The sequence below is a fragment of the Melanerpes formicivorus genome, unplaced genomic scaffold (assembly GCF_026170545.1).
Source record: "Melanerpes formicivorus ecotype bairdi unplaced genomic scaffold, bMelFor1.0.p_v2 SCAF_3, whole genome shotgun sequence".
Lineage (NCBI taxonomy): Eukaryota > Metazoa > Chordata > Aves > Piciformes > Picidae > Melanerpes > Melanerpes formicivorus.
The window spans coordinates 191,401-216,426 of record NW_027142355.1 but is presented as its reverse complement, the minus strand read 5'-3'; the positions used below and the strand labels follow the sequence as shown (position 1 = coordinate 216,426).

Sequence of the window (25,026 nt, the reverse complement as noted above, 5' to 3'; positions counted from 1 at the left end):
CCAGACTCAACAGCCCCAGGGCTCTCAGTCTCTCTTCCCAGGGGAGATGCTCAAGTCCCCTAAGCATCCTCCTGGCTCTGCCTTGGCCTCTCTCCAGCAGGTCTCTGTCTCTCTTGAGCTTACTAATCTCAGCAATAGAACTCACCACTGGCTAGAACAGCTGGGAACAAAGAAGTTCTATTCCTTGTTTCTCTATGAAATAAGTATCATTAAGAGATGCATAAAGCTTGGATAAGTCTGTAAAGAAATAAAAGTGCACCTCACTATCCTCCCTCACTCCTGTCACTCAGCTGCCTGTCAGCTAAGCCACCTGCCTCAGTACTCCATTGCCACTGCACAGAGCACAGCCACTGGGTAAGCACCCAGGAGAACTCTGCTCTGACTGGCAGGTGCTCAGACTGGAGAAGGAAAGGAATGTGTTCACCTTTCTGCTATCCTTAGCTGAGCCAGCTCCTACAGATTACCTGGCACTTCAGTTCTGCATTTGTAGCCAGAGCATGACTCCTACAACACACACTAAGGGGCTCTCACTGCTTTCTTGAATGTCAGAAAGCAGAACTCCTGGTCATGCCACGGACAGAGACCTTAATGAAGTCAAGTTAATGAAGTCAAATATGACAGCAGAACGTAAGAGGCACAGGGAGACAGGAAAGGAGGTAGTACAGACAGCTGAGTACAGCTCCAGGGCTCAGCCTTCACCCTGAGTCACCTTGTCACAGTACCTATCGCTGTGCCTATGCTCATTAGCACATGAAAGGAAAAGGAAACAGCCCTTCCTCTTCCATCTCCCTCTTTCTGATTAAAATGGGTGAGGACACAGTCTCAAGCTGTGCCAGGGGAGGTTTAGGCTGGTGGTGAGGAAGAAGTTCTTCATAGAAAGAGTAATTTGCCATTGGAATGTGCTGCCCAGGGAGGTGGTGGAGTCACCATCCATGGAGGTGTTCAGAAAAGGCTTGGATGTGGCACCTGGAGCCATGGTTTAGCTGTCAGAAGGTGTTAGGTCATAGGTTGGACTTGCTGATCTCTGAGGTCTTTTCCAACCTGGTTGATTCTATGAAAGAGGAGGAACTGCAGGGACTTCACACTACTGACCCCTGAGCAAATGGCAGGGAAGGAGTAGAAACTACTTGTTAAAACTTGATCTCCTGGAGAGAGTCCAAGGGAGGGCTCCAAGGATGCTGAAGGGACTGCAGCACTGCCTGGGGAGGAGAGGCTGAGAGCCCTGGGGCTGTTTAGTGTGGAGAGGAGAAGACTGAGAGGGATCTGATCAATGTCTATCAATAGCTGAGGGCTGGGGGTCAGGAAGGAAGGAAGGCACAGCCTCTGCTCACTGTGCCCTGGGATAGGACAAGGGGCAATGGATGGAAACTGCAGCACAGGAGGTTCCACCTCAACATGAGGAGGAACTTCTTGACTGTGAGGGTGCCAGAGCCCTGGAGCAGGCTGCCCAGAGAGGTTGTGGAGTCTCCTGCTCTGGAGACTTTCCAACCCCATGGTCCTGCTCTGTCTGGGGGGTTGGACTCAAAGATCTCCAGAAATCCCTTCCAACCCTTAATATCCTATGAGCTGTGATCCTACTACTACATCTCAGGACCTTTCTTTTCATTGGCCAGAAGAGACCCCAGATGAAGCAGCTAGAGGCTGAACTGCTCCTGAAGGCAGATAACGGCAATCAGAATGCTGTTTGACAACCAGCACTCCAGAAACCACTTCTGCTGCCTCTCTCTCTGCTCTCCATTATTGTGGGCAAGCCATAAACCCCCAAATCAGCCACTAATTAAGAAACTCTGTGTAACAGCAGCAAGAATCACAGAATCAACCAGGTTGGAGAAGGCCTCAGAGATCATCAAGTCCAACCTATTACCTAATACCCAACACCTCCTGACAACTTAACCATGGCTCCAAGGGCCACATCCAATCCCCTCTTGGACACCTCCAGGGATGGGGACTCCACCACCTCCCTGGGCAGCACATTCCAATGGCCAATCTCTCTTCCTGGGAAGAACTTTCTCCTCACCTCCAGCCTAAACCTCCCCTGGCACAGCTTGAGACTGTGTCCTCTTGTTCTGCTGCTGGTTGCCTTGGAGAAGAGACCAATCCCCACCTGGCTGCAACCTCCCTTCAGGTATCACAATAAGGTCTCCCCTGAGCCTCCTCTTCTCCAGGCTCCCTCAGCCTCTCCTCACAGGAGAGACCATTGAAAAGCAGAGCTCACAGTTAAGCACACCACTGTAACCAGGAACTTCCAGGTGATCTTCCAAGCCAAAACCCAAGCTCAAATCCTTCAACTCGACACCAGTATTTGCAGAGTGCAGCTGGGAGGTTATGCTAATCAAACAAGTACCACAGTCAGACACTGCCTGTAGTGCAAGTGCTGAGGGCCAGCAGTTTATTTCAAAGGAGTAAGCACAATCCATGCAGAGTGTTTTCCCAGGGCATGTGATTTGCAGATCCAACTAGAAATCAATAGCAATGGATTGCAAGTTTGCAGTTTATGTTCTGAACAGATTCCCTGGCATATTCAGGTTGGCATGGCTGCTGATCACATGGGGGTTTGGTTTGTTTGTGGCATGGCTTGGAGCTATGCCCTTTAAAACTGAGTAAGCCAGAAGTCATTTTCAATATGCAAACCTGAAACAACACCAGGGAAACAAATATTGAGGCAGTGTACCTGGAAGAGCTCCCACATCTTTGGGTTACTAAAGTCTTATTTTACACCTTCTCACTTGCCTAAGATTGAATTGACTAAAAGGTACTTGCAGAACCAGCCTTGGCTTCAAACTACAGCAGAGCAGATTGAGATTGGATGTCAGGAACAAGTTCTGCACCAGGAGGGTGGTGAAACGCTGGAACAGGTTGCCCAGGGAGGTGATTGAGGCTCCATCCCTGGAGATGTTCAAGGTGAGGCTGGACAGAGCTCTGGGCAACCTGATCCAGTTGGGGATGTCCCTGCTGACTGCAGGGGGAGTTGGACTGGATGGCCTTTGGAGGTCCCTTCCAACCCAGACCACTCTGTGGTTCTGTTACATCTAGAGTGAACATTTCCTACCAACAAATAAAGCACAAACCAAGCCAGCCCCATCCCCAGGTGAGTGTGCTGTCCTGGCTCAGTGCAACTGCACATCTCCCAGCACATTCTTGGGAAGGTGCATTTCATTTTTAGCTGCCTAATGAGAGCTGTTGTGGGCAAGACAAGAGTGGGATGGTGGTGAAGAACAACAAAAACTAATGGGCATCACCACATGGCTACCAGAGGAGCATTCCAGGGCACAGCAGGATTAAGTGCTACAAGTCTGCATCACGCCCAGGCTACAGAACTATTGCTGGTGCTTCCTGCATCAGCTGCTAGCTGTTTCTCAGGTACACAGGTGGTCTCCCAGTGCTAAGTGATGGGCTAACAAAAGTCCCTTTTCAGGTCCACGTGGGCTGAGGAAGCAGAGCTCAGCTCTGGAGCTGCAAGGAGCTCAGCTTGCAGAAGAAGCAAGTGTTCCATGGAGGACTAATTCTACTTGTGATAGCTAAATCGTTCTGCTGTAACCAATTTGCTCACCCACAAAGAATTACCTGGTGAATAATTCCTTCAATAGTGATGAATAAATAATGCCTGCTGGAGAGGCTTCCCTGGCACTTAACAACCAGCAGCAGAAGAGAGGGCCTAAGGCAGAGCCCTAGGCCCTGAACCCAGGCAGTCATTAACTGCCAGCAAGTGCCTGGTCTGGAGGTCATCACTGCTATTACACCAAAGTATGAACACATCTCTCAAATACACAATCATTTCCTACAAGCTACAGGCTGAACTGTGCCACAAGTGCAGTTATTTTAGAGAGAAATGATGGGGTTGGGGTTTTTTTCCCAGCAGCCAACAACTCATGGAACCCACTGGGGGAAAATGTTCGTCTGAGGAGTTGTTCAACCTCAGGGATCCTGTGTGGTTTTCCTTCTTTTTAGGCTGCTAATCAAAGTCAGAGCTCTTTAGCCTCCTCCAACTGACCACTGCACTGCAGAGGAGGGAACATCCAGCTGAGCTCCCCAGCAGCTGAGGGATTGCTGGGATGACCTCTGAGGTCTATTCCAGCCTGGTTGATTCGATGGTGTTGGATGATGGGCTGGACACGATGGATCTCAAAGGTCTCTTCCAAGCTGGTTTATTCCATTCTATGATTCTATGAGTGCTACACTACCCTCCAGCCACTGTACACAGGACTCTACCTCCAGTTATTTAGCCTTAAGGGAATGGTGCTGGATCTAAACTAACATGAGCTGTTGGACACGCACTGATTCTGACTAGAGGCTGCTTACATGACTCTGCTCACTAGCACCTCCTGGGCAAAAACCACCTCTGTGCAGAATGAGGCAGCTACTACTTCATGCATCCCATTCTTAAGACCACTCTACCTTTTCATGGGATGCTGAGGCAAACAGAGCAAGCCTCCCAAACATATGAATCAGTGAGTTCAGTGCTGGGATGCTTATGCAGGCTCTCTGCAAGCCAGAGGGGCCTGTGGGAGCAGTAACTACCTTGTTCTCTTTTAGCCAGATTATTACAGCTCCTCCTCGTTGGTCAGGATAAGACTTAACCATGAAGTGTTAAGAACTTCACTAACTAGGAGCTTGTGATTTCCACTTACATCTTAGACAAAGCAGTAACAAAACAACAGCAGTGCAATAAGGATTGGCCTTATAGTGGGCTGACTCTTCTCATAAGATCTTTCTTAGCCTCAAGGTCCTTCTCTGTATCATGACAAATGCCTCAGTGCTAATGACCCTACAGTAATGTCTAAGAGAACTGAAACCAAGCTGTACCCAGTTGTAGAGGTATCTAATGTGATGCCCATGGATTCAGCCAGCCAGTGCTGGCCCTGCCCTAAGCAGCTGACCAAGATGTGGTCAGCCCCACACAGACAGTCCTGCAGCATATGCTGCAGCCATGCAGGAGCAGCAAAAGTGCTCAGAAAGAGTTCTAAGCAGTGCTCAGAAAGAGTTCTAAGCAGTGCTCAGAAAGAGTTCTAAGCAGTGCTCAGAAAGAGCCTGGATGAGGCACTTGGTGCCAAGGTTTAGTCGATGAGATGGTGTTGGGTGATAGGTTGGACTGGATGCTCTCAAAGACCTTTTTCAACCTGGTTAATTCTGTGTTTTGTAAAGTGAGATCACACAAAATTCCTCTTTCAGCACTGCCTTCCATCAGCATTCCTCATGCCACTCACCACCACCCAGCCAGACAGCCACTTCCTGTCACTGCAGCTCACTCCCACCTGCTCTGGCACTGCCTGCACTTGCTCTCCTAACCCCTCTGCCCACAATCCCTCCTGACTCTGCTCCTTTCCACACATTTGCCTTTTTTTCTTTCTAGCAGGTACTCCCCCTGACAAGAGCCAAACACTTTAAAGCTGCCAGTTGGCCTTTTATTTCCATCTCTATCTCTGCACCCCATCCACAGCTGAAGGGAAGAATGGCAGAAGATGAATCTCTTCCCAGCAATGCGTTCATCCCCACTGTGCTTTGTCCCAGAGTGCTCATCACTTCCACCAACTGAAAAGAGAAAGAATTAGCAAGGAAGGGAAAAAAAAGGGGGGGAAAAGGAATGTGAACAACTTAAGAGAGAGTGAGAAGGCATGCAGGATATAGGGAGCTTCCATGTCCACAGAAGAAAGAAAGGAGAAAGAGAAGGTTTGTACAACAGAAGGCACAGCTAAGCGTGAGGGACAGTAAGATTAAATCCAGATAGGGCAAAACAAAGTTATCAACAGTAGGAAAAGGCCTGGTGGATTGAAAACACAGATAAAGACAAGAATGAAGGGAAGAGATACAGAGCTGATGTGACAGACATAACAACCCAGAGAGCAATGTTTTGCTTTTAAGAATTACTGACAACATACACAAGAGCTGAGATTAGGAAGCAGCGTACAGCAGAAACAAGCAAGCACGTGAAGGTAAGTGGAGTTTGCTGCGTGACTGGAGGGTGTAAAGATGACAGCACACACACACCATGGTTTTTCACCAACGACAGGTGGTACAGCTGACAGAGCCATGCAAAGAGAGCTAAACCTGCTCCTGAGGGCATCCCTCCTCCCTCAACGCAGCATTCATCTCGGGCAGCACCCTGGCAGAACTGCACTGCTCCCAAGCCGGCAGCAGCAAAGTTAACTGCACCACAACCCCTTCCACAGCAATCAAGTCCTTGCCCAATCTCCTGGCAGCAATCTCCTGTAAACCTCACAGGATGTTAGGGGTTGGAAGGGACCTCTGAAGATCATCAAGTCCAACTCCTGCCAGAGCAGGACCACAGAATCCAGCACAGGTCACACAGGAACACATCCAGACAGGGCTGGAAAGGCTCCACAGAAGGAGACTCCACAACTTCTCTGGGCAGCCTGCTCCAGGGCTCTGGGACCCTCACAGTCAAGAAGTTCCTCCTCATGTTGAGGTGGAGCCTCCTGTGCTGGAGTTTATATCCATTGCCCCTTGTCCTATGACAGGATGCAACAGAGCAGAGCCTGTCGCCTCCCTCCTGACCCTCAGCTATTGATAGGCATTGATCAGATCTCCTCTCAATCTTCCGTTCTCCAGACTAAACAACCCCAGGGCTCCCAGCCTCTCCTCCCCAGGCACTGCTGCAGTCCCTTCAGCATCCTTGTAGCCTTCCCTTGGACTCTCTCCAGCAGATCCCTGTCCCTCTTGAACTGGGGAGCCCAGAGCTGGATGCAATATTCCAGGTGTGGCCTCACCAGGGCAGAATAAATACAAACAACACATTATCTAATATAGATAATATAGGAAGTCAAAACTTCTCTTCAATTACCTGCTGTGTGAGGGATTCTGATCAGACTCACAGGAACTAAAGAGTTATGCTAATGATTCACATCCACTGAGCTGTGCTTCTAGAGAAGCACTGTTTGTCCTAAGTCTCCTCTCCCAATTAATTTCAGTGTATGAAACAGAGAACATCTTCATGTCTGCAAGAATTACACAGCCTGTATCAAGATTACTGCTTTGGTTGGCTAGCTAAGCTTTCTTCCCAGTCAGTGTTTATTTATAACTGGATCTGCATTTGAACCTGGTGCTTAGGTTATAATTAATTTTGAGGTCAGTGTGGCTCTTGGAGGGAAAACCAACAGCTAACAGCCAGTCTTGAGGAATATATCTGCCTTTATTCCTCCAGTTCTTCTATTCCACAGGCCAGGTGGAGGAGAGGTGAGATTTTCATCATTAGCAGAGTGTCAAAATTGGAAAGGACAGCCTCTTCCCTCCAGGATTCTTTGTAAAGCAAAACCAGGATGAAGAAAATGCCAAACAAAAGCAGAAGTAGAAGCAAGTTGAAAGGTGTCTGCTATATGCCTACAAAATACCCACTGTGTGGGAGAATGATTCCCCAGGGCAAGAAATGGCCTAGCAAGATGCTTCCAAATGCAGCTTGGGTTCATTTTGCTGAAGGTTCCCTCACTCACTTTTATCATACATAGAATCAACCAGCTTGGAAGAGACCTTCAAGATCACCAAATCCAACCTAACACCCAACTCTATCCAATCAACCAGACCATGGCACCAATGCCTCATCCAGGCTCTTCTTAAACACCTCCAGGGGTGTTGACCCCACCACCTCCCTGGGCAGCACATCCCAATGGCCAATCTCTCTTTCTGGAAAGAACTTCTTCCTCACATCCAGCCTAAACCTCCCCTGGTGCAGCTTCAGACTGTGACCTCTTGTTCTGGTGCTGCTTGCCTGGGAGAAGAGACCAACCCCCACCTGGCTACAACCTCCCTTCAGGGAGTTGGAGAGAGCAAGGTGGTCTCCCCTGAGTCTCCTCTTCTCCAGGCTAAGCAACCCCAGCTCCCTCAGCCTCTCCTCACAGGGCTGTGCTCCAGAACCCTCCCCAGCTTTGTTGCCCTTCTCTGGATGAATTTAATCTCCTTGCTATGGATACAGGACCAACTACATGTCAGTGAAAAAGCAGCTTGGGAGAAACCCCAGAAGTTTAAAACTGCACCTGCCAGGATTCAGATCGTTTCAAATTGGCCCAGGAGTGTCCATGAACTCCTGGCCCTGCAGCACAAAAGACTGAGAAAGATGGATTACCTCAGCAATTCATCTGACTGAACACAGCCCTGAGCTGGAGGGCTGAGATGATAAAGGATAAAACTGAACAACGATTAAAGATGATCAGGTCATGAATGGACTGAAAAATAGCAAGATATATTTAACCAATAACTCAGCATAAGCTATTTTGGTATCTCCAGGCATTCATACACCTCTGTGATAGGGATAGTGAAGAAAAAATAGATAGAGCTAAAACTCTACCAGAACCATTTTATGGGGTAAGAGAAGAGCTCAGTTCTCAAGTCTTTAGGAAGATCACCTACCAATTGTTGGCCATGTGCTGTACAGTGGTACTAGAAAGCTGGTGGAGTATACACAGGTATGGCCCACATGCAATGAACCAACAGACACAAGCATGAGTCACAGCACCACAGAGTGTTAGGGGCTGGAAGGGACCTCCAAAGCTCAGCCAGGCCAACCCCCCTGCCAGAGCAGGAGCACCTAGAGCAGATCACACAGCAACACATCCAGGCAGGGCTTGAATAGCTCCAGAGAGGGAGACTCCACAGCCCCCCTGGGCAGCCTGCTCCAGGGCTCTGGCACCCTCACAGGGAAAACATTTCCCTCCTGTTTCCATGGCACTTCCTCTGCCTCAGCTTCCACCACTGCCCCTTGTGCTGGCATTGGGCATCCCCCAGCAGAGCCTGGCTCCAGCCTCTGGGCACTCCCCCTGCACAGCTTTATCAGCAGCAATGAGGTCACCTCTCAGGCTCCCCCTGTCCAAGCTCCAGAGCCCTCAGCTCCCTCAGGCTCTCCTCATGAGGAAGCTCTTCCACTGCCTTCAGCATCTTTGTGGCTCTATGCTGCACTCTTTCAAGCAGTTCCCTGAGGTCCTTCTTCACCTGAGGGTCCCAGAACTGGACACAACATTCCAGATGTGGCCTCAGCAGGGCAGAGTATCAGAGTACCAGGCTCCAGCAGCCACAAATTCCTAACAAACTAACATTTGGATTTCCCCTCTGGATGCTTGTTGAACCTGAAGCAGAACAGTTTTGCCAAACATGAGAACAGCAGAAAGTTATCAATTAATACCTGTAAGACACAGCTCTGTCTTCAGCATAGCAAACATACTCAATCACAAGTTTGCAGGGCATCAGCTTTGAGTAACACTACCAGAAAATGAGTCCCAGAGGAAGAGATTCTGTATTTTTTCAAGCAGATGGTCCTGAGGTTCATCCATCCCACAGGTTTCATGGATTTTCTAACACTGATGTTGGAAGCTGAACTGCTTGCAGCTGTTTCTCAGATCACAGAGTGTTAGGGGCTGGGAGGGACCTCCAAAGCTCATCCAGTCCAACCCCCTGCCAGAGCAGGAGCACCTAGAGCAGATCACACAGCAACACATCCAGGCAGGGTTTGAATAGCTCCAGAGAGGGAGACTCCACAACCCCCCTGGGCAGCCTGCTCTAGAGTACAAGCAGGGAGTGATCACAGGCAGTATCTGATAGCTCAGTTCCCTCCACTGCTGCTCGATGTATAGAATATAGAATACAGAATAGACCAGGTTGGAAGAGACCTTCGAGATCATCGTGTCCAACCCATCAACCAATCCAACACCACCTAAACAACTAACCCATGGCACCAAGCACCCCATCAAGTCTCCTCCTGAACACCTCCAGTGATGGTGACTCCACCACCTCCCCAGGCAGCACATTCCAATGGGCAATCACTCTCTCTGTGTAGAACTTCTTCCTAACACCCAGCCTGAACCTCCCCTGGTTCAGCCTGAGACTGTCCTCTTGTTCTGGTACTGGCTGCCTGGGAGAAGAGACCAACCTCTGCCTGTCTACAACCTCCCTTCAGGTAGTTGTAGAGAGCAAGAAGGTCACCCCTGAGCCTCCTCTTCTCCAGGCTAAGCAACCCCAGCTCCCTCAGTCTCTCCTCATAGGGCTGTGTTCCAAACCCCTCACCAACTTCGTTGCCCTACTCTGGATGTGTTCCAGCAAGTCAACCTCCTTCCTAAACTGAGGGCCCCAGAACTGGACACAGGACTCGAGGTGTGGCCTAACCAGTGCAGTGGACAGGGGCAGAATGACCTCCCTGCTTCTGCTGGCCACACTGTTCCTGATGCAGGCCAGGATGCCATTGGCCCTCTTGGCTGCCTGGGCACACTGCAGGCTCATGTTCAGCCTACCCTCGACCAGCACCCCCAGGTCCCTCTCTGCCTGGCTGCTCTCAGCCACTCTGACCCCAGCCTGTAGCACTGCCTGGGGTTGTTGTGGCCAATGTGCAGAACCTGGCACTTGGATGTGTTCAATCTCCTGCCCTTGGACTCTTGCCCATCTGTCCAGCCTGTTGAGGTCCCTCTGCAGAGTCTCTCTAGTTGTTGTGAAGCCATCTCCTAATCTGACCAGCTGTGGAACAGAGGTCTGCAGCCTTTCCTCATGGCTCCAGGCTGCAGCACATAGTCAGAGAGCATTTGCAGAGAGTTAAGATGAACAGCCCTTTGGCTCAGCCACGCAGCTTCAACTGCCACCTAGACCTCTGCATCCAGAACTGCCTCTGTTATGCACAGTAACTAAGACAGAAGGGTTTCTCTGTATGTTCACCTGAAACATCAGGTTAAGAGCCCTGTGAAACATTCTCTCAAGCTGACACCATTTCTCATGTATGTTTTGGCTGCTTACACAGTTCTGAGATGGATGTTTGTAAACAGAACCAAACCTGACACAAACAAAGGAGTTTTCCTCTCCTTTGGTTGTTTGTTTCCTTTTCACAGCGTAACTCCTGGAACTCTGCCAGATTTGGAAGCAACACCTCTGGAAACTTAGTGCTGCCATCAACCTGGACCTCCACAAGAAGCTGACAGGTGGTAAAGTCCTGCTCCTGAGCAAGAGATCTGAGATGGAAATGACTTTATCAGCCTCCTGAGCCAGCACACAGCACACCGAGGGACATGTCAGCACTGAAGGAAGGAGACAGAGAAGTCTGCTGGTATCACTGACTCCAATGCCATAAACATCAGTACTGAAAAGGCTGCAGGAAGAAACTGCAGTAAACCCCCCAAAAAAGCAAAGTGAAATGGCATAGTCAGAATTTCATCAGACAACCACATCTGCCAAGCTGACCAGCACAAAGGGCATCAGACAAACAAAAAATGGTAGCCAAACAGAACCACAGAAATATTCAGGGTGGAACAGACCCTCAGGGTCACCAAGGCCAACCCAGAACCCTACTCTGCAAGGCTCACCCCTAAACCACAGCCCCAAGCACCACAGACAAACCACCTGCAAACACAGCCAGGCCTGGGGACTCCACCACCTCCCTGGGCAGCACATTCCAAGCCCTCACCACTCTTGCCCTCAACAAAAGCTTTCCTAATATCCAGTCTGAACCTCCCCAGGGGCAGCTTGAGGCCATTCCCTCTTGTGCTGTCACTAATGACCTGGGAGCAGAGACCAGCACCAACCTCTCCACCACCTCCTTGCAGGGAGCTGTAGAGAGCCAGGAGGTCTCCCCTCAGCCTCCTCTCTTTCACACTAACCATCCCCCGCTCCTTCAGTTGCTCTTCATCACATTTCTTCTCCAGGCCCTTCCCAGCTTCCTTGCCCTCCTCTGCCCTGGCTCCAGCACCTCCACATCTCTCTTGTCCTGAGGTGCCCAAAACTGACACAGCACTGGAGGTGTGGCCTCCCCAGAGCTGAGTGCCAGGGGACAATCCCCTCCCTGCTCCTGCTGGACACAGCATTGCTGATCCCAGCCAGGATGCCTTTGGCTCTCTTGGCCACCTTCAGAAAGGGTCCCATACAATACACAGCAGCATTAAACAAACTGGCAAATCTCAGCAATTAGCACTTGAAGCACTTGATCTCTTAATGATCTCTTACAAAAAGTGAGGGCTCTCAGAGCAAGGAAGAGCACTGGAGAGGACATCAGAGGTACTTACAACCACTCCACTCTTGGTGACGGTCTCCCGGTAGGTGAAATTGCACACTGCCCAAGCCAGGTAGTAGGTGGACATGAGAGGGGACTGTGAAAAGTGATCTGTAACCCATCCATCTTCTTCGAACACAGAGGTTTCCACTGGCATGTTGGACAGGGATAAGTAAGTTGCTTGGTGCTTGATGCTGATTTTGAAGGTGGCCTTGTAGATGGGCTCATCGAAGCAAGGGAAGGCTTTCCGGGCGTGAGTGGGAGAGAACTGCGTGACACCAAGAAACCTGGAAGGGAAACAGAGAAAGTGATCACTGCCTCTGCACAGCACCCGATTCATGCACACACCAAGGCAGACATTGCTGGACTGCGGTGGTTCAGGGAGGAAGGGGGAAGGGCTGGCAGCAGACTGTAAGAAGTGCACAGTCTGAACGGTGCTTCACTGCCTTCTTGCTACCTGTACTGCACCACAACTGACACAGAGAAATGCTCTACAAACTTCCTACACATCTACAGACACCACTCTGAGGTTAAATAAATAATCTCTTGCCTCACACCCAACCTCAGCTTCTATTAGCAGATTTGTTCCTCAATTCATGAAGAAAGTGATTGCCCATTGGAATGTGCTGCCTGGGGAGGTGGTGGAGTCGCCATCATTGGAGGTGTTCAGGAGGAGACTTGATGGGGTGCTTGGTGCCATGGGTTAGTTGTTTAGGTGGTGTTGGATTGGTTGATGGGTTGGACACGATGATCTTGAAGGTCTCTTCCAACCTGCTCTATTCTATTCTATTCTAAACAAACAACAAAGCCAAAAGTGGCTATAAAATGTAAGCCAATTAAGCACAGTCCTCAGCTGAAACCATGACTTAACAGCTTTTGAGGAGGTCTGTCTGTCCCCAGGCACTGCCAGGGCAACCTGCCTCTCTCTGAAATGTGTCCAGAGAAGGGCCACAAGGATGAACAGAGGGCTGGAGCTGCTCTGCTATGAGGACAGACTGAGGGAGTTGGGGCTGTTCAGTCTGGAGAAGAGAAGGATCCAAGGAGACCTTCTTATGGCCTTCCAGTATCTGAAGAGGGCCACAAGAAAGCTGGGGAGGGACTTCTGAGGGTGTCAGGGAGTAATAGGACTGGGGGGGATGGAGTAAAAAGTGGGAAGATTCAGATTAGATGTTAGGAGAAAATTCTTCCCCATGAGGGTGGTGAGAGCCTGGCACAGGTTGCCCAGGGAGGTGGTGGAAGCCTCATGCCTGGAGGCGTTTGCAGCCAGGCTGGATGTGGCTGTGAGCAACCTGCTGTAGTGTGAGGTGTCCCTGCCCATGGCAGGGGGGTTGGGACTAGATGATACTTGAGGTCCCTTCCAGCCCTGTGATTCTTTGCACATGAGAACTCATGGTCACACAGTGCACCCAAGAGTGACTGTCTTCCCCTGGTGATTGCTGCCATAGAGGCTGCACACCACTTCACATCACTGCTGTGACCATGCAAGCTCCAAAAGCTAGTCTATGAGCTTTGAAGAATGACAAATACAGGCAAATGATCAAACAAGCAGACAGTAGTTCACCACTCTTCTACATATGCTTTGCTTTTCTGGAGCACTTCATAGAGCACAAATCCACACTCTCAGTTAATGGGGCAGATTAAGATCTCTGAAGGAGAAGAAGATATTTACTGTGCCATTGTATAGAATGGGAAGGCTTTAGTTTTACAATAAAATCTGCCCCTGTTTCCTTTAGGATTAAAGAGATTTGAATACAGGCAGAGAATATCACAGAATCACAGAAACATTCAGCCTGGAAAAGAGCCTCAGGGTCACCAAGGCCAACCCAGAGCCCTACTCTGCAAGGCTCACCCCTAAACCACAGCCCCAAGCACCACAGACAAACCACCTGCAAACACAGCCAGCCTTGGGGACTCCACCACCTCCCTGGGCAGCACATTCCAAGCCCTCACCACTCTTGCCTGAAAAAAAGCTTTCCTAATGTCCAGTCTGAACCTCCCCAGGGGCAGCTTCAGGCCATTCCCTCTTCTTCTGTCACTAATGACCTGGGAGCAGAGCCTAGCACCAAGCTCTCCACAACCTCCTTGCAGGGAGCTGTAGCGAGCCAGGAGGTCTCCCCTCAGCCTCCTCTTTTTCACACTACTTAGTTAATAAGGCAGAGAGTGCCCAGAGAACAGGCACTGCTGTTGTTCTGCTGCAGCACAGTTCCCTTGCGTGTCTAAGTGACAAAAATCCAGGGAAATGTTATGAGGGATGGTGTCAGTAATGACCCTGCCACAGTACCTAAGAATACAACCAAGCTCACACACTCAGCCTATGTTCTGAGTCTTTTCCCTGACTCCTCTGCCCCTACAGCTGCAACCACTTCATTTTCCTAACATCCATATGATCTTCTCTCTGTGGAAACTTACACATTTGGAGTCAAACCATGGGCAATGACCTCTGCAGAAAGAAGCAGCTACTCTTGAACAGCTGAATTTCTGGGTTTGAGGAAGAATATTTCCTGGAGGCACAGAGGGGGACAAAACCACCATGAGCCATCTATGCACCCATGAAGCTCAGGCATAGCTTTTTTGAGTGGCATTGATTCATGCCTCACTTTCCAAGCTTCCACCAATGGCAACAGCAAAGCAACTTTACAGACCAGGTGAACACTCACCAGAATTTTGGAGGTTGACTCATCAGCTGTTATTCCTCTAGGGAAAGAGGGTGGGGGAGGGCTGGGGGGTGAGATTTGATATGATGAGAATGGTGGCACCTATTACTAATTAATCCATAAGCCTGATCCTGCAGTGTGATATTCTCCAAAGCCTCAGAACAAAGCAAAAGACAATCAAAGGAAAATAAACCACCTCAGTGACTTCTTCTACAGCTTCTGGAGGTTCACAGGTACTTTGGAGCATGATTTTGGTTTACTTCTTGGAATGAAACAAAGTTCTTGAAGCACTACACTCTTCTCTTGCTGTGCTGCACCCACACCTGCTGGGGGGGGTTGAGGCTATGCCTTACAAAATTCTGTCACAGATTTCGAGCAGAAATGTAGCAAACTGCAAATAAATCACTGCTGGGTGTGAAAAGGAAAACAAAGACCACTCTAGATGATTCCACTGGAGAAACAGCTCCTATAAGACTGCTTGTACCAAAACAATCTTCCCTCTTCTGGTCTCTGCTCTGCTCACTTCATGCTCTGAAGGGAGGCTGCTCTGCTTCTGCCTGACCTTGGCTGCATTGTTTTGGTGAAGTTCTAACCACTGCTCACTCTCTGCTTCTTTCTCTCTTTGGGACAGGGGCTGGGGGGCAGAGGGACAGCTCTCCTGCTCTGCTTGACCAGGGGGGTTTCTCGTGGTGTTTGTGAAGTATCTGTCCAATATTGTAACTCCTGGCTATTTTGTGCATCTTCACAGAATCACCAAGGTTGGAAGAGACCTCAAAGATCATCTTCCCTGCATCCCATCGTAGGTGGTTGTTTTGCCTGCAAACACAGCTGCCATTTGCTTCCAGCTGAGCTGGTCTGGCAAGGTTAGCGTTGGGGGTGGGGGGAAATCTCAACCCACCAGCCCTGTTAAAGCCAGAGAGATGTTTTCTGAGGAAATCATCACCTCTTTTAAAATCATAGAATCAATAAGGTTGGAAAAGACCTCAAGGTTCATCAAGTCCAACCTCTCACCCAAGACCCAAGACCCAAGCTTGCTGATGACACCAAGCTGTGTGGTGCAGCAGACACGCTGGAGGGAAGGGAGGCCATCCAGAGGGACCTTGACAGGCTGGAGAGGTGGGCACAAGCCAACCTCATGAAGTTCAATAAGAGCAAGTGCAGGGTCCTGCATCTGGGTCGAGGCAATCCCAGGCACAAATACAGGCTGGACAGGGACTGGCTGGAAAGCAGCCCTGAGGAGAGAGACTTGGGGGTGCTGGTGGAGGAGAAGCTCAACAGGAGCTCTCAGTGTGCACTTGCAGCCCAGAAAGCCAATCAGATCCTGGGCTGCATCAGGAGAAGTGTGGCCAGCAGGTCAAGGGAGGTGATCCTCCCCCTCTGCTCAGCCCTGGTGAGACCCCACCTGGAGTACTGTGTCCAGTTCTGGAGCCCCTATTACAAGAGTGATGTGGAGGTGCTGGAAGGTGTCCAGAGAAGGGCCACAAGGATGAGCAGAGGGCTGGAGCACCTCTCCTATGAGGACAGACTGAAGGAGTTGGGGCTGTTCAGTCTGCAGAAGAGAAGGCTCCGAGGAGACCTCATTGTGGCCTTCCAGTATCTGAAGGGGGCCTACAGGAAGGCTAGGGAGGGACTGCTCAGAATGTCAGGTAGTGATAGGACTAGGGGGAATGGAATGAAGCTGGAGGTGGGGAGATTCAGGCTAGATGTGAGGAGGGGGTTCTTCACCATGAGAGTGGTGAAGCCCTGGAATGGGTTGTCCAGGGAGGTGGTCAAGGCCCTGTCCCTGGAGATGTTTAAACCCAGGCTGGCTGAGGCTCTGGCCAGGCTGATGCAGTGTGGGGTGTCCCTGCCCATGGCAGGGGGGTTGGAGCTAGATGATCCTTGTGCTCCCTTCCAACCCTGAATGATACTATGATACCTCCTGACTACTAAACCAAGAATGCTGACTTTGCTTTTTTGAACTTGAAAACAGACCAAACCAAAAAATCCACCTCTGAAGCAGTTTCCATTGGTCTTTTGTCTACACTGAGCAGCCTTCCTTGGCTCTTAATCCCTTCCTTCCTGAAGGAATTAATAACACCACATTTTCCTTATCTCCGTGTAAAAGAGGAATTAACTGACATCACAATTCTGCATAAGGCTGCTAAACACATTGAGGTCAAAAGTTGGTGCCAGGTATTCCAGTGTTAATCCCACAAAATTCCATGTTATCAGTGGATTTACACTAGAACTACAAGGCCAAATGGGCCCATTAGATGAAGCGAAGCAACTTAATTTGCATGCGAAGTCTCTCAAGTGGACCTGATTCTGCATTCCAGGCACACTCTAAACAGCTACAGACATCAACAGAAGCTTCAAGTGAGCATGGAAAACTGTACTGGCCTCTTATTAATACAGCAAGAATGATGAACTTCCCTCTGCAATTAACAATTTTAATGAGCTCAGCCACACATACTCACACTGCATCTATCCTGAAACTCTCTAAATAAGGCAGCATGTTGTTCATTTATTTAGCCACTTCTTGCATATTCTACCCTAACTTGTTATAGAATCATAGATTACTGAATTAACCAGGTTGGAAGAGACCTTTGAGATCATGGAGTCCAACCTATCACCCAACACCATCTCATCAACTAAACCACAGAACTGAGTCTCTTTTTAAACACTTCCAGTGATGGTAACTCCATCACCTCCCTGGGCAGCACATTCCAAACAACCAGGTTGGAAAAAACCTCTGAGATCATCAAGTCCAACCTATTACCTAATATCTCATGATTAACTAAACATGGCTCCAAGGGCAACATCCAAGCCTTTCTTGAACACCTCCAGGGGTGGTGACTCCACCACCTCCCTGGGCAGCACATTCCAATGGCCAATCTCTCTTGCTGGGAAGAACTTTCTCCTCACCTCCAGCCTAAACCTCCCCTGGCATAGCTTGAGACTGTGTCCTCTTGTTCTGGTGCTGCTTGCCTGGGAGAAGAGACCAACCCCCACCTGGCTACAACCTCCCTTCAGGGAGTTGGAGAGAGCAAGAAGGTCTCCCCTGAGCCTCCTCTCCTCCAGGCTAAGCAACCCCAGCTCCCTCAGCCTCTCCTCACAGGGCTGTGCTCCAGACCCCTCCCCAGCTTTGTTGCCCTTCTCTGGACACCTTCAAGGATCTCAATGTCTTTGCATTTCAGGCCACTGAAAACCAACCCCCTCACCAGACTAATAGAACCTCATAAATTCTGCATCCCACAAAGAGATCTACCCACAGAGACATAACTGAGCAAAAACCAGGCAGTCAATATCCTGCACTAAAAATACATCACCAGCCAATAACTGTGGTATTTATAATGTGCATTCCTAGCAAGCAGCCACTCGCTGGTGTTCCACAAAGCAAAACAAACACAGGTTTAAGGCAAAGCAGAACCTAACCACTGCCTGTCTGTATCTATTTCTCTCTGGTTGTGTTAAGAGGCAAGACCAAGGGAATATTCTAGGAGCATGCTAAACGTGAAGAGCCAGCTGAGGATTCCATCCATCTCTCTACACACCTCTCTGGGCACTGACACTTTTATCTCCAATTCCTCAAAGTCTCACCATAAAAGAGTTGTACTTCTGGGAACGAGAGCCTTGCAGCCTGTCTCCTCAGCACACCCATGGCAGTCATTTGCAGGTGTTTTAATTTCAGCTCCTCTATTAAAGGCAGGCATGTGTTTCCTCAACAACCTATCTGTTTTGACATCTCAGCTGCTATAAGAGGGAAGAGTATGTCTGTTTGGTTTCAGTGCATGATGTAAGAGTTACTTCTCCCCCCTTACCCCCCCTTTTTATTTCTGCCAACGTTGGATGCTCATTTAAATTACGTCTGCATACTGTTCTGGTGCTCTACAGAAGCTCTATATTAAATGTCTGTTGATTACTGCCAGTAAATTCTGGCCCACAACACGGAGCAAATTTGTGGCAAGATCACTTGCATTTTACATTTCAATTAAAGCAGCAGAGATTTCAGGGAGAAAATAAATACTTTCACAGGGCTGACTTAGGACATTCATCTGTGAATAAACTAACTTTAGGAGGCAAAATTCTAAAGCAAGGGCAATACTGGGTTTGTGAAGCCTCACAGTTAGCAGCCAGAGTTATTCACTCTTCATGTACAACTAGAGTGAAAAACGATGGCTTAGAGCCTTTTTTATAGCAACTGCTATTCCAACCAGGTTGCTGTATTTTCATCAAGTATAAAGATGTCATAAAGCTAAAGCTCTGCTGGAACATGGAGTTCTCCCAGAGCATGAGAGAAACCTGTCTGTCTGTCACAGTGGAAGCCATCCATGCCTAAGGACCACAAATGGTAGAACAGAATAGAATAGAATAGCAATAGAATAGGAATAGAATAGGACCAGACCAGACCAGACCAGGCTGGAAGAGACCTTCAAGATCATCATGTCCAACCTATCAACTAACCCAACCCACCTAATCAACTAACCCATGGTACCAAGCACCCCATCAAGTCTCCTCCTGAACACCTCCAATGATGGTGACTCCACCACCTCCCAGGCAAGCAGCACCAGAACAAGAGGACACAGTCCCAAGCTGTGCCAGGGGAGGTTTAGGCTGGAGGTGAGGAGAAAGTTCTTCCCAGAAAGAGAGATTGGCCATTGGGATGTGCTGCCCAGGGAGGTGGTGGAGTCCCCATCCCTGGAGGTGTTCAAGAAAGGCTTGGATGTGGCACTTGGAGCCATGGTTTAGTTGTCAGGAGGTGTTTGGTATTAGGTCATAGGTTGGACTTGATGATCTCTGAGGTCTTCTCCAACCTGGTTGATTCTGTGATTCTACATTGATCACAGTTGTAATAAAACAGTGTTTTACTGAAAGAAATACTTGTGAGCTGCTACATAGGGGGGGTAAAAAGCCACTGACTCCCACAGAGCAATGCTACCTTTCACCGGGCAACAACCTTGCCCAGTGTGCCTATTGTCAAGTGCAGTAAAAACAAAGCAACCTGGATCTGAAAACTTACCCAGAGAGTAATGGGAAACATATTTTACTCACACCTTCCACCCCGTGTCTTAAGCTATCTGAATAGTTCAAAAAGCTAATAGGGCCTTTTGCTGGTGTTGCCACTTTTTCAATCAAAACTAGGGCATCAGCACCGGAGCGTGGCGCGCCTGGAGAAATGTCACTGCCACACCTCTGTGACAGTTCAATTATTCCTATGCAAAGCCTAAACACACAACAACTGCTTAAATCATTTCCTTGGCTTGTGAAGTGAATTATATATCCCCTGCTGTCAACAGTGGTTTGTTTTCTGATTGGCTCATTTCCATGCAGGGCTGCAAGAGCTCCTGATTACCACACTCATTCACTCCACCCTAATAAAAGGCATTTTAAAATGCTCTTTTTCCCCCCCCCCCTACAACCATGATTATTATTTTTTTTCCAATTTTACTTCCCCAGTGATGACAAATCACACAAACTTAACATCAATCCTGCCTGTGGTTCTAACATCAGGCTGCTTAAAGTAATCCCAGTAATGAAAGGAGGTTTTCGTACAAGGGCTGTTGATTTCATTCAGTGGGTGAACACTTCTTCTGTCCCACTTACTGGTTCTGTCTGCTCCTTCCAACTATGAAACTCTTTGCTTCCCTTTGCAAAGACAAAACCAGTAAGATTCAAGAAGAGAAAACAGATCACTGCACAGATCAGACCTCAGAGATCATAGTATCATAGTGTCAGTCAGGGTTGGAAGGGACCACAAGGATCATCTAGTTCCAACCCCCCTGCCATGGGCAGGGACACCCCACACTACATCAGCCTGGCCAGAGCCTCAGCCAGCCTGGGCTTAAACACCTCCAGGGATGGGGCCCCAACCACCTCCCTGGACAACCCATTGCAGGGCTTCACCACTCTCATGGGGAAGAACTTCCTCCTCACCTCCAGCCTGAATCTCCCCACCTCCAGCTTCATTCCATTCCCCCTAGTCCTATCACTCCCTGAGATCCTGAGAAGTCCCTCCCCAGCCTTCTCGTAGATCATCAAGTCCAACCTATCAATACCTTCTGACAACTTAACCATGACTCCAAGTGCCACATCCAAGCCTTTTTTGAACACCTCCAGGGATAGGGACTCCACCACCTCCTCCCTGGGCAGCACATTCCAATGGCCAATCTCTCTTGCTGGGAAGAACTTTCTCCTCACCTCCAGCCTAAACCTCCCTTGGCACAGCTTGAGACTGTGTCCTCTTGTTCTGATGCTGCTTGCCTGGGAGAAGAGACCAACCCCCACCTGGCTACAAATTCCCTTTAGGGAGTTGGAGAGAGCAAGAAGGTCTGCCCTGAGCCTCCTCTCCTCCAGGCTAAGCAACCCCAGCTCCCTCAGCCTCTCCTCATATTCCAAGAAAGGACAGCTTAGAAAGAAACCAGTTCTAAAATGATAAACCAAGCCAGACCTATCAAGAAGCCCATCTCATCTTTTCTGCCTGATTGTGATTTCAAAATTACTTTAAATAAATAAATAAAGATAAAGCAGCACCTCCCTAAGTGCCTGAATCGGAGCCTACACAGAGAACCTGCCCACAGTATGCAAGCGTCTCGCCAGGAACCCACCCAAGGGCTACAATAACAAGAGTAAATACAGAGGAAGATCGAAGCTCATCTTGCACGAAAGCCAAAAGCTGAGCAGATTTGCCCTGTCACAGGGTGCAAATCTGCAGCACCTCAGTTCGAGCTGCTGGTGTAAAGGTATTCATGCTAGATAAAAACCACATCCCACCACCTTTTACTTCCAATAATGAAATAACACCGAAACAGCAGGGAAGTGGCGCTCCCCTACACGCTGTTATTTGTAACCTGGCACGGCTCGGTCACCCGAGGACATAGTGTAGCCGGGCACAGCGGCAGCGTTTCTTCCACAGAGCCAGCGTCTCCGTTCCGGGATCGCCCGGGCAGGGGCAAAGGCGGACAGCAGCGCGCTTTACTCGTGGAAATGGACTATCACCGCTCGTTCCCTAGCCGCGCTGGCCACCTCCTGCCTCGCCGGCTCCAGCCCCCAGCCCTCCCCGTTCGGGGCGGGGCGCGCAGCCGGAGCGTTCCGCTCACCTGCCGGGAGCCCTGGCTAACACTGGCACGGCACGGCACGGCATGGCACAGCTCGCACCGGCCACCCGCACAGCCCCAGCCCGCTGGCGACCCGCAGCCCGGACCGACCTAGGCAGCTCCGCCCTCCCCCGGCAGCTCCTGACCTGCCCCCGCTCGCTCCCCTTCAGCCGCAGCCGCCGTCTCCGACCTCCCTCCAGCTGCTCTGCCGACACCGCCGGTGGCGCGACGCGGAAAAGGGCTCCCGAGCCCCGGGAGCCTCCGCAGCTCCGCCCTCCCAGCGGCAGCCCCCATAAGCGGCAGAGGGGATCCCCTGCGAGACGAGCTGCAGCTGGAGGCGAGGCCCAGCCCGGCCTACTCTCATCGACCTGTCGGGCGAGGGCCACCCCTCGGCATGCCCCACGCCTCACACAGCCCCCCGCCGCAGCCGGCCTGGCCCTGCGCCCCGCAGCGCGCCGCGGAACGGCCGCCGCCGGGCAGCGCGGAGCCCGCGGCCTCCCCCGCCTGGCGGCGCTGCGGGGCCCGTCGGGTCCTAGCGCCGCCCCGCACGAAGTTCGGTGCGGGCTGCTGCGGGGGGGAGCGGGGGCTGCCAACTTCGGCCCGAGTTGAGTTGAGGCGACGCGGCCGCTCCGCTACCTTCTCTCGCCGTGAAGGACGTAGGAACTGCGGAAGAAGCCCAGCAGCTCGTTCTCGATGGGGGCGTTGTAGATGATCTTGAGATTGTAACTTTTCTGCGCCTCCAGGCTGCGGTTGAGGACGACCACGAAGACCTGGGTCTGGGGGTGGAAGAAGGAGCGGGCCACCCGCACGCCGCCAGCCAGCTTGTCCTCGGCCACACGGACCGCCTCGATGTGCATGCGGTGGGCGTGCAGCACGATGTAGCGGCTGGTGTTGAGCACCTCCAGCTGCACGTTCACCTCCCCGCTGAAGGTGAAGTTCTCCATGAAGACGCACAGCATCAGGTTGTAGTGCAGCGGTCGCAAGTGTCGCGGCAGCCGCGGCCGGGCCCAGGGCGGCAGCTCCCGCCGCCGCTGCCACTCCTCCTCCTCCTCCTCCTCTGCTGCCGCCGCCGCCGTCGCTTCCCCGCCCCGCGCCTCCTCCTCTGGCCGGCCGGGGGACTGCCCTGCATCGGGCGGCTGTCGGGCGGCCCCCGAGAAGCTCCCGTTGCCGCCGGCCCGCGGCGGACTGTCGGCGGTGGTGCCGCACTCCTCGAAGCGGACGCTGAGCAGCACGGCGATCATGGTCACCGCCAGCAGCGCCAGGATGGAAACGGCGAAGCCCAGCACCAGGCGCTTGTGCACGGCGATGTGCCGCTCCGTGGTGCGGGGTCTCGGCCCCGCCGCTTCGGCCCAGGGACCCGGCGTCAGACCTCGGCTGCCGTTCCGCAGGGCGGCCTCCTCCTCGATCATCATGGGGGTGACGGGCGGACGCCTCTCCCGCTTCTCCTCCAGGGCCATCACGGCAGCGCCACCCCCACCTCCCTTGGGGCCGCCGCCCCCCGAGGGGGCCTCGAAAGCATGGGGGACTCCGAGGCAGGGGGGCCCTCGGCCCAGGGGGAACGCGTCGCCACACCGCCTCTCACTTCCCGAAGATCCACATCATCCTGGCTGCTGGCAGCCCTGCCGGGGAGCGCCCCCCGGGCAGGGGGAACGGGACGGGACGCAATCGGGCAGGAGCCGCAGGCTGCCGGCGCTCCCCGCCGTCCGGACGCCGGTGCCGTGCCGCGCAGGCAACTTGTGAGGCTTTTGCGGGGCACTTCAGCACATGCCGCCGAGCGCACCTCGTCGCCAAGGGGGAGGGCTCTGCCGCCCCGGCCCCCCCCCCCCCCCGCCTCCCGCTAGCGCCGCCGCCCGCAGGGAGCTCTCCTCCCCCTACTCCCGGAGCCGCCAGGGCCGGGGTCGGGCTCCGCGCCCGGCCCCGGCAGCGCTCCGGCCATGCGCGCCCTGCGCCGCCGCGCAGGTCGAGCCGCCCCCGCGGGGCTCGCCCGGCACCGGGGGCGGTGGCAGCGGCCAGCGGCGTGGGGTCGGGCCCGTCCTCCTCCTCCTCCTGGCGGGGCTGGCTCCTGACAGTCACTCCGCGCGGCTCCTCTCTTATTCTGTCTTTTCTATCTCCTGCAGGTACAGAGCTGTCTCCCGGCTGGCTCGCGTAGCTGCGGCTATATATAGGCACCGGGGAGAGGCGAGGGATGGGAAGGGGGGAAGAGGCGGGCAAGCCCCGCCGCCCCTCGGCTTCAGCGGCTGCTCTGGCTGCCGGCGGTGACGGCGGCGCCCCGGGGGAGCGGGCGGGGGCGGGAGGCGGGGGCGACTCGGGGACGAGGGAGGCTTTTCTCCGGTGTGTCACACGCGGCGGCTCTGGGGGAGGTCGCTGAGGCAGCGGCGGAAGCCCCGGCCCGGGCGGGCGGGGAGCGAGAGCCGGGGATGCGCTGGGGACAGGGCGGCTGCCCGGCTGCAAATCCTCCGAGCCGCAGGACTTCCCGGGCTTACAGGCGTGTGAGTGTGCTCTCCACATGAATATTGAACGCCAGCGCTGTGTCCCATTTATATAGACTTAATAAAGAGCCGCCGAGTACGAGTTTGGACGACAATAGCGCTGTCATGCTAACGTGGGGATGGAGCCGGCAAAAAGGGTAAATACTCCCACTTAAATCAATAGAATTAACGCGTTGAGAAAAATCACTCTAAGTGCTGGGACTGTCAGAAATCCATCCTGCCGCTACCCGCGGCCTCAGGACAGCCTTCTCACTCCTGCCCTCCCTCCTGCCCGTGCCGCAGCCTGCTTCTCAGTTCGGGGGATTTAAGGATGTGTTAAAAATGCTTCCCGGGGTAATAGACGAACACGTGGCTTGAGTAGTCCTGGGAGCGATCCCCCGGCTGGAAAACTGAATTAATCCGAGCCCACATCCTCCACCTGCCCCAAAACTTTTACACACGGGGACTGCAGAAACACAGAATGAATGTACCCAGCGAGGATCTAGAGCAGTGTCTGAAAGCATCCCTGCTCCCCGTACTCTGCTTGCATATTTCAAAACCTCTCTGTTCATTTCCTTTTCTTTTCTGAGGCTCGTTAGCTCCAGTCTCGCAGGCAGTTACAGACGTGTTTATCCACGGCATTCAGTCCTGGGGAATCTATGGGACTCTATGCTGCATGTCAAGTTAAATTCTTAGATAGCAATCTGCAGAATAAAGGCCTGCTTTCCATAGTGGAGGGGGGGAAAAGAAGAAGACAAAACCCCAAACAAACCCTCAAGTCCTGTAGTACTTTGATAAACAAAGCAAATCTGCAGAGTTTCATGAAATGTGATCTATTAGCCATTTTCCTTCCCCAAAGA

The 25,026-nt window shown here is 51.8% G+C and overlaps 1 protein-coding gene across 1 annotated transcript in view; it reads right to left on the bottom strand.

The window, feature by feature from the left end:
- The window catches only part of TRHDE (thyrotropin releasing hormone degrading enzyme), a 299,761-nt gene extending 276,249 nt beyond the window's left edge, over nt 1–23,512 (bottom strand). The window contains exons 1-2 of the mRNA XM_068164774.1: nt 22,335–23,512; nt 11,982–12,255 (exon numbers count right to left, since the gene is read on the bottom strand). Of these exons, the coding sequence (XP_068020875.1) occupies nt 11,982–12,255; nt 22,335–23,155 (1,095 nt within the window). The 5' untranslated portion in view covers nt 23,156–23,512. The remainder of the gene's footprint in view (nt 1–11,981; nt 12,256–22,334) is intronic.
- Nucleotides 23,513–25,026: the final 1,514 nt, after the last annotated feature.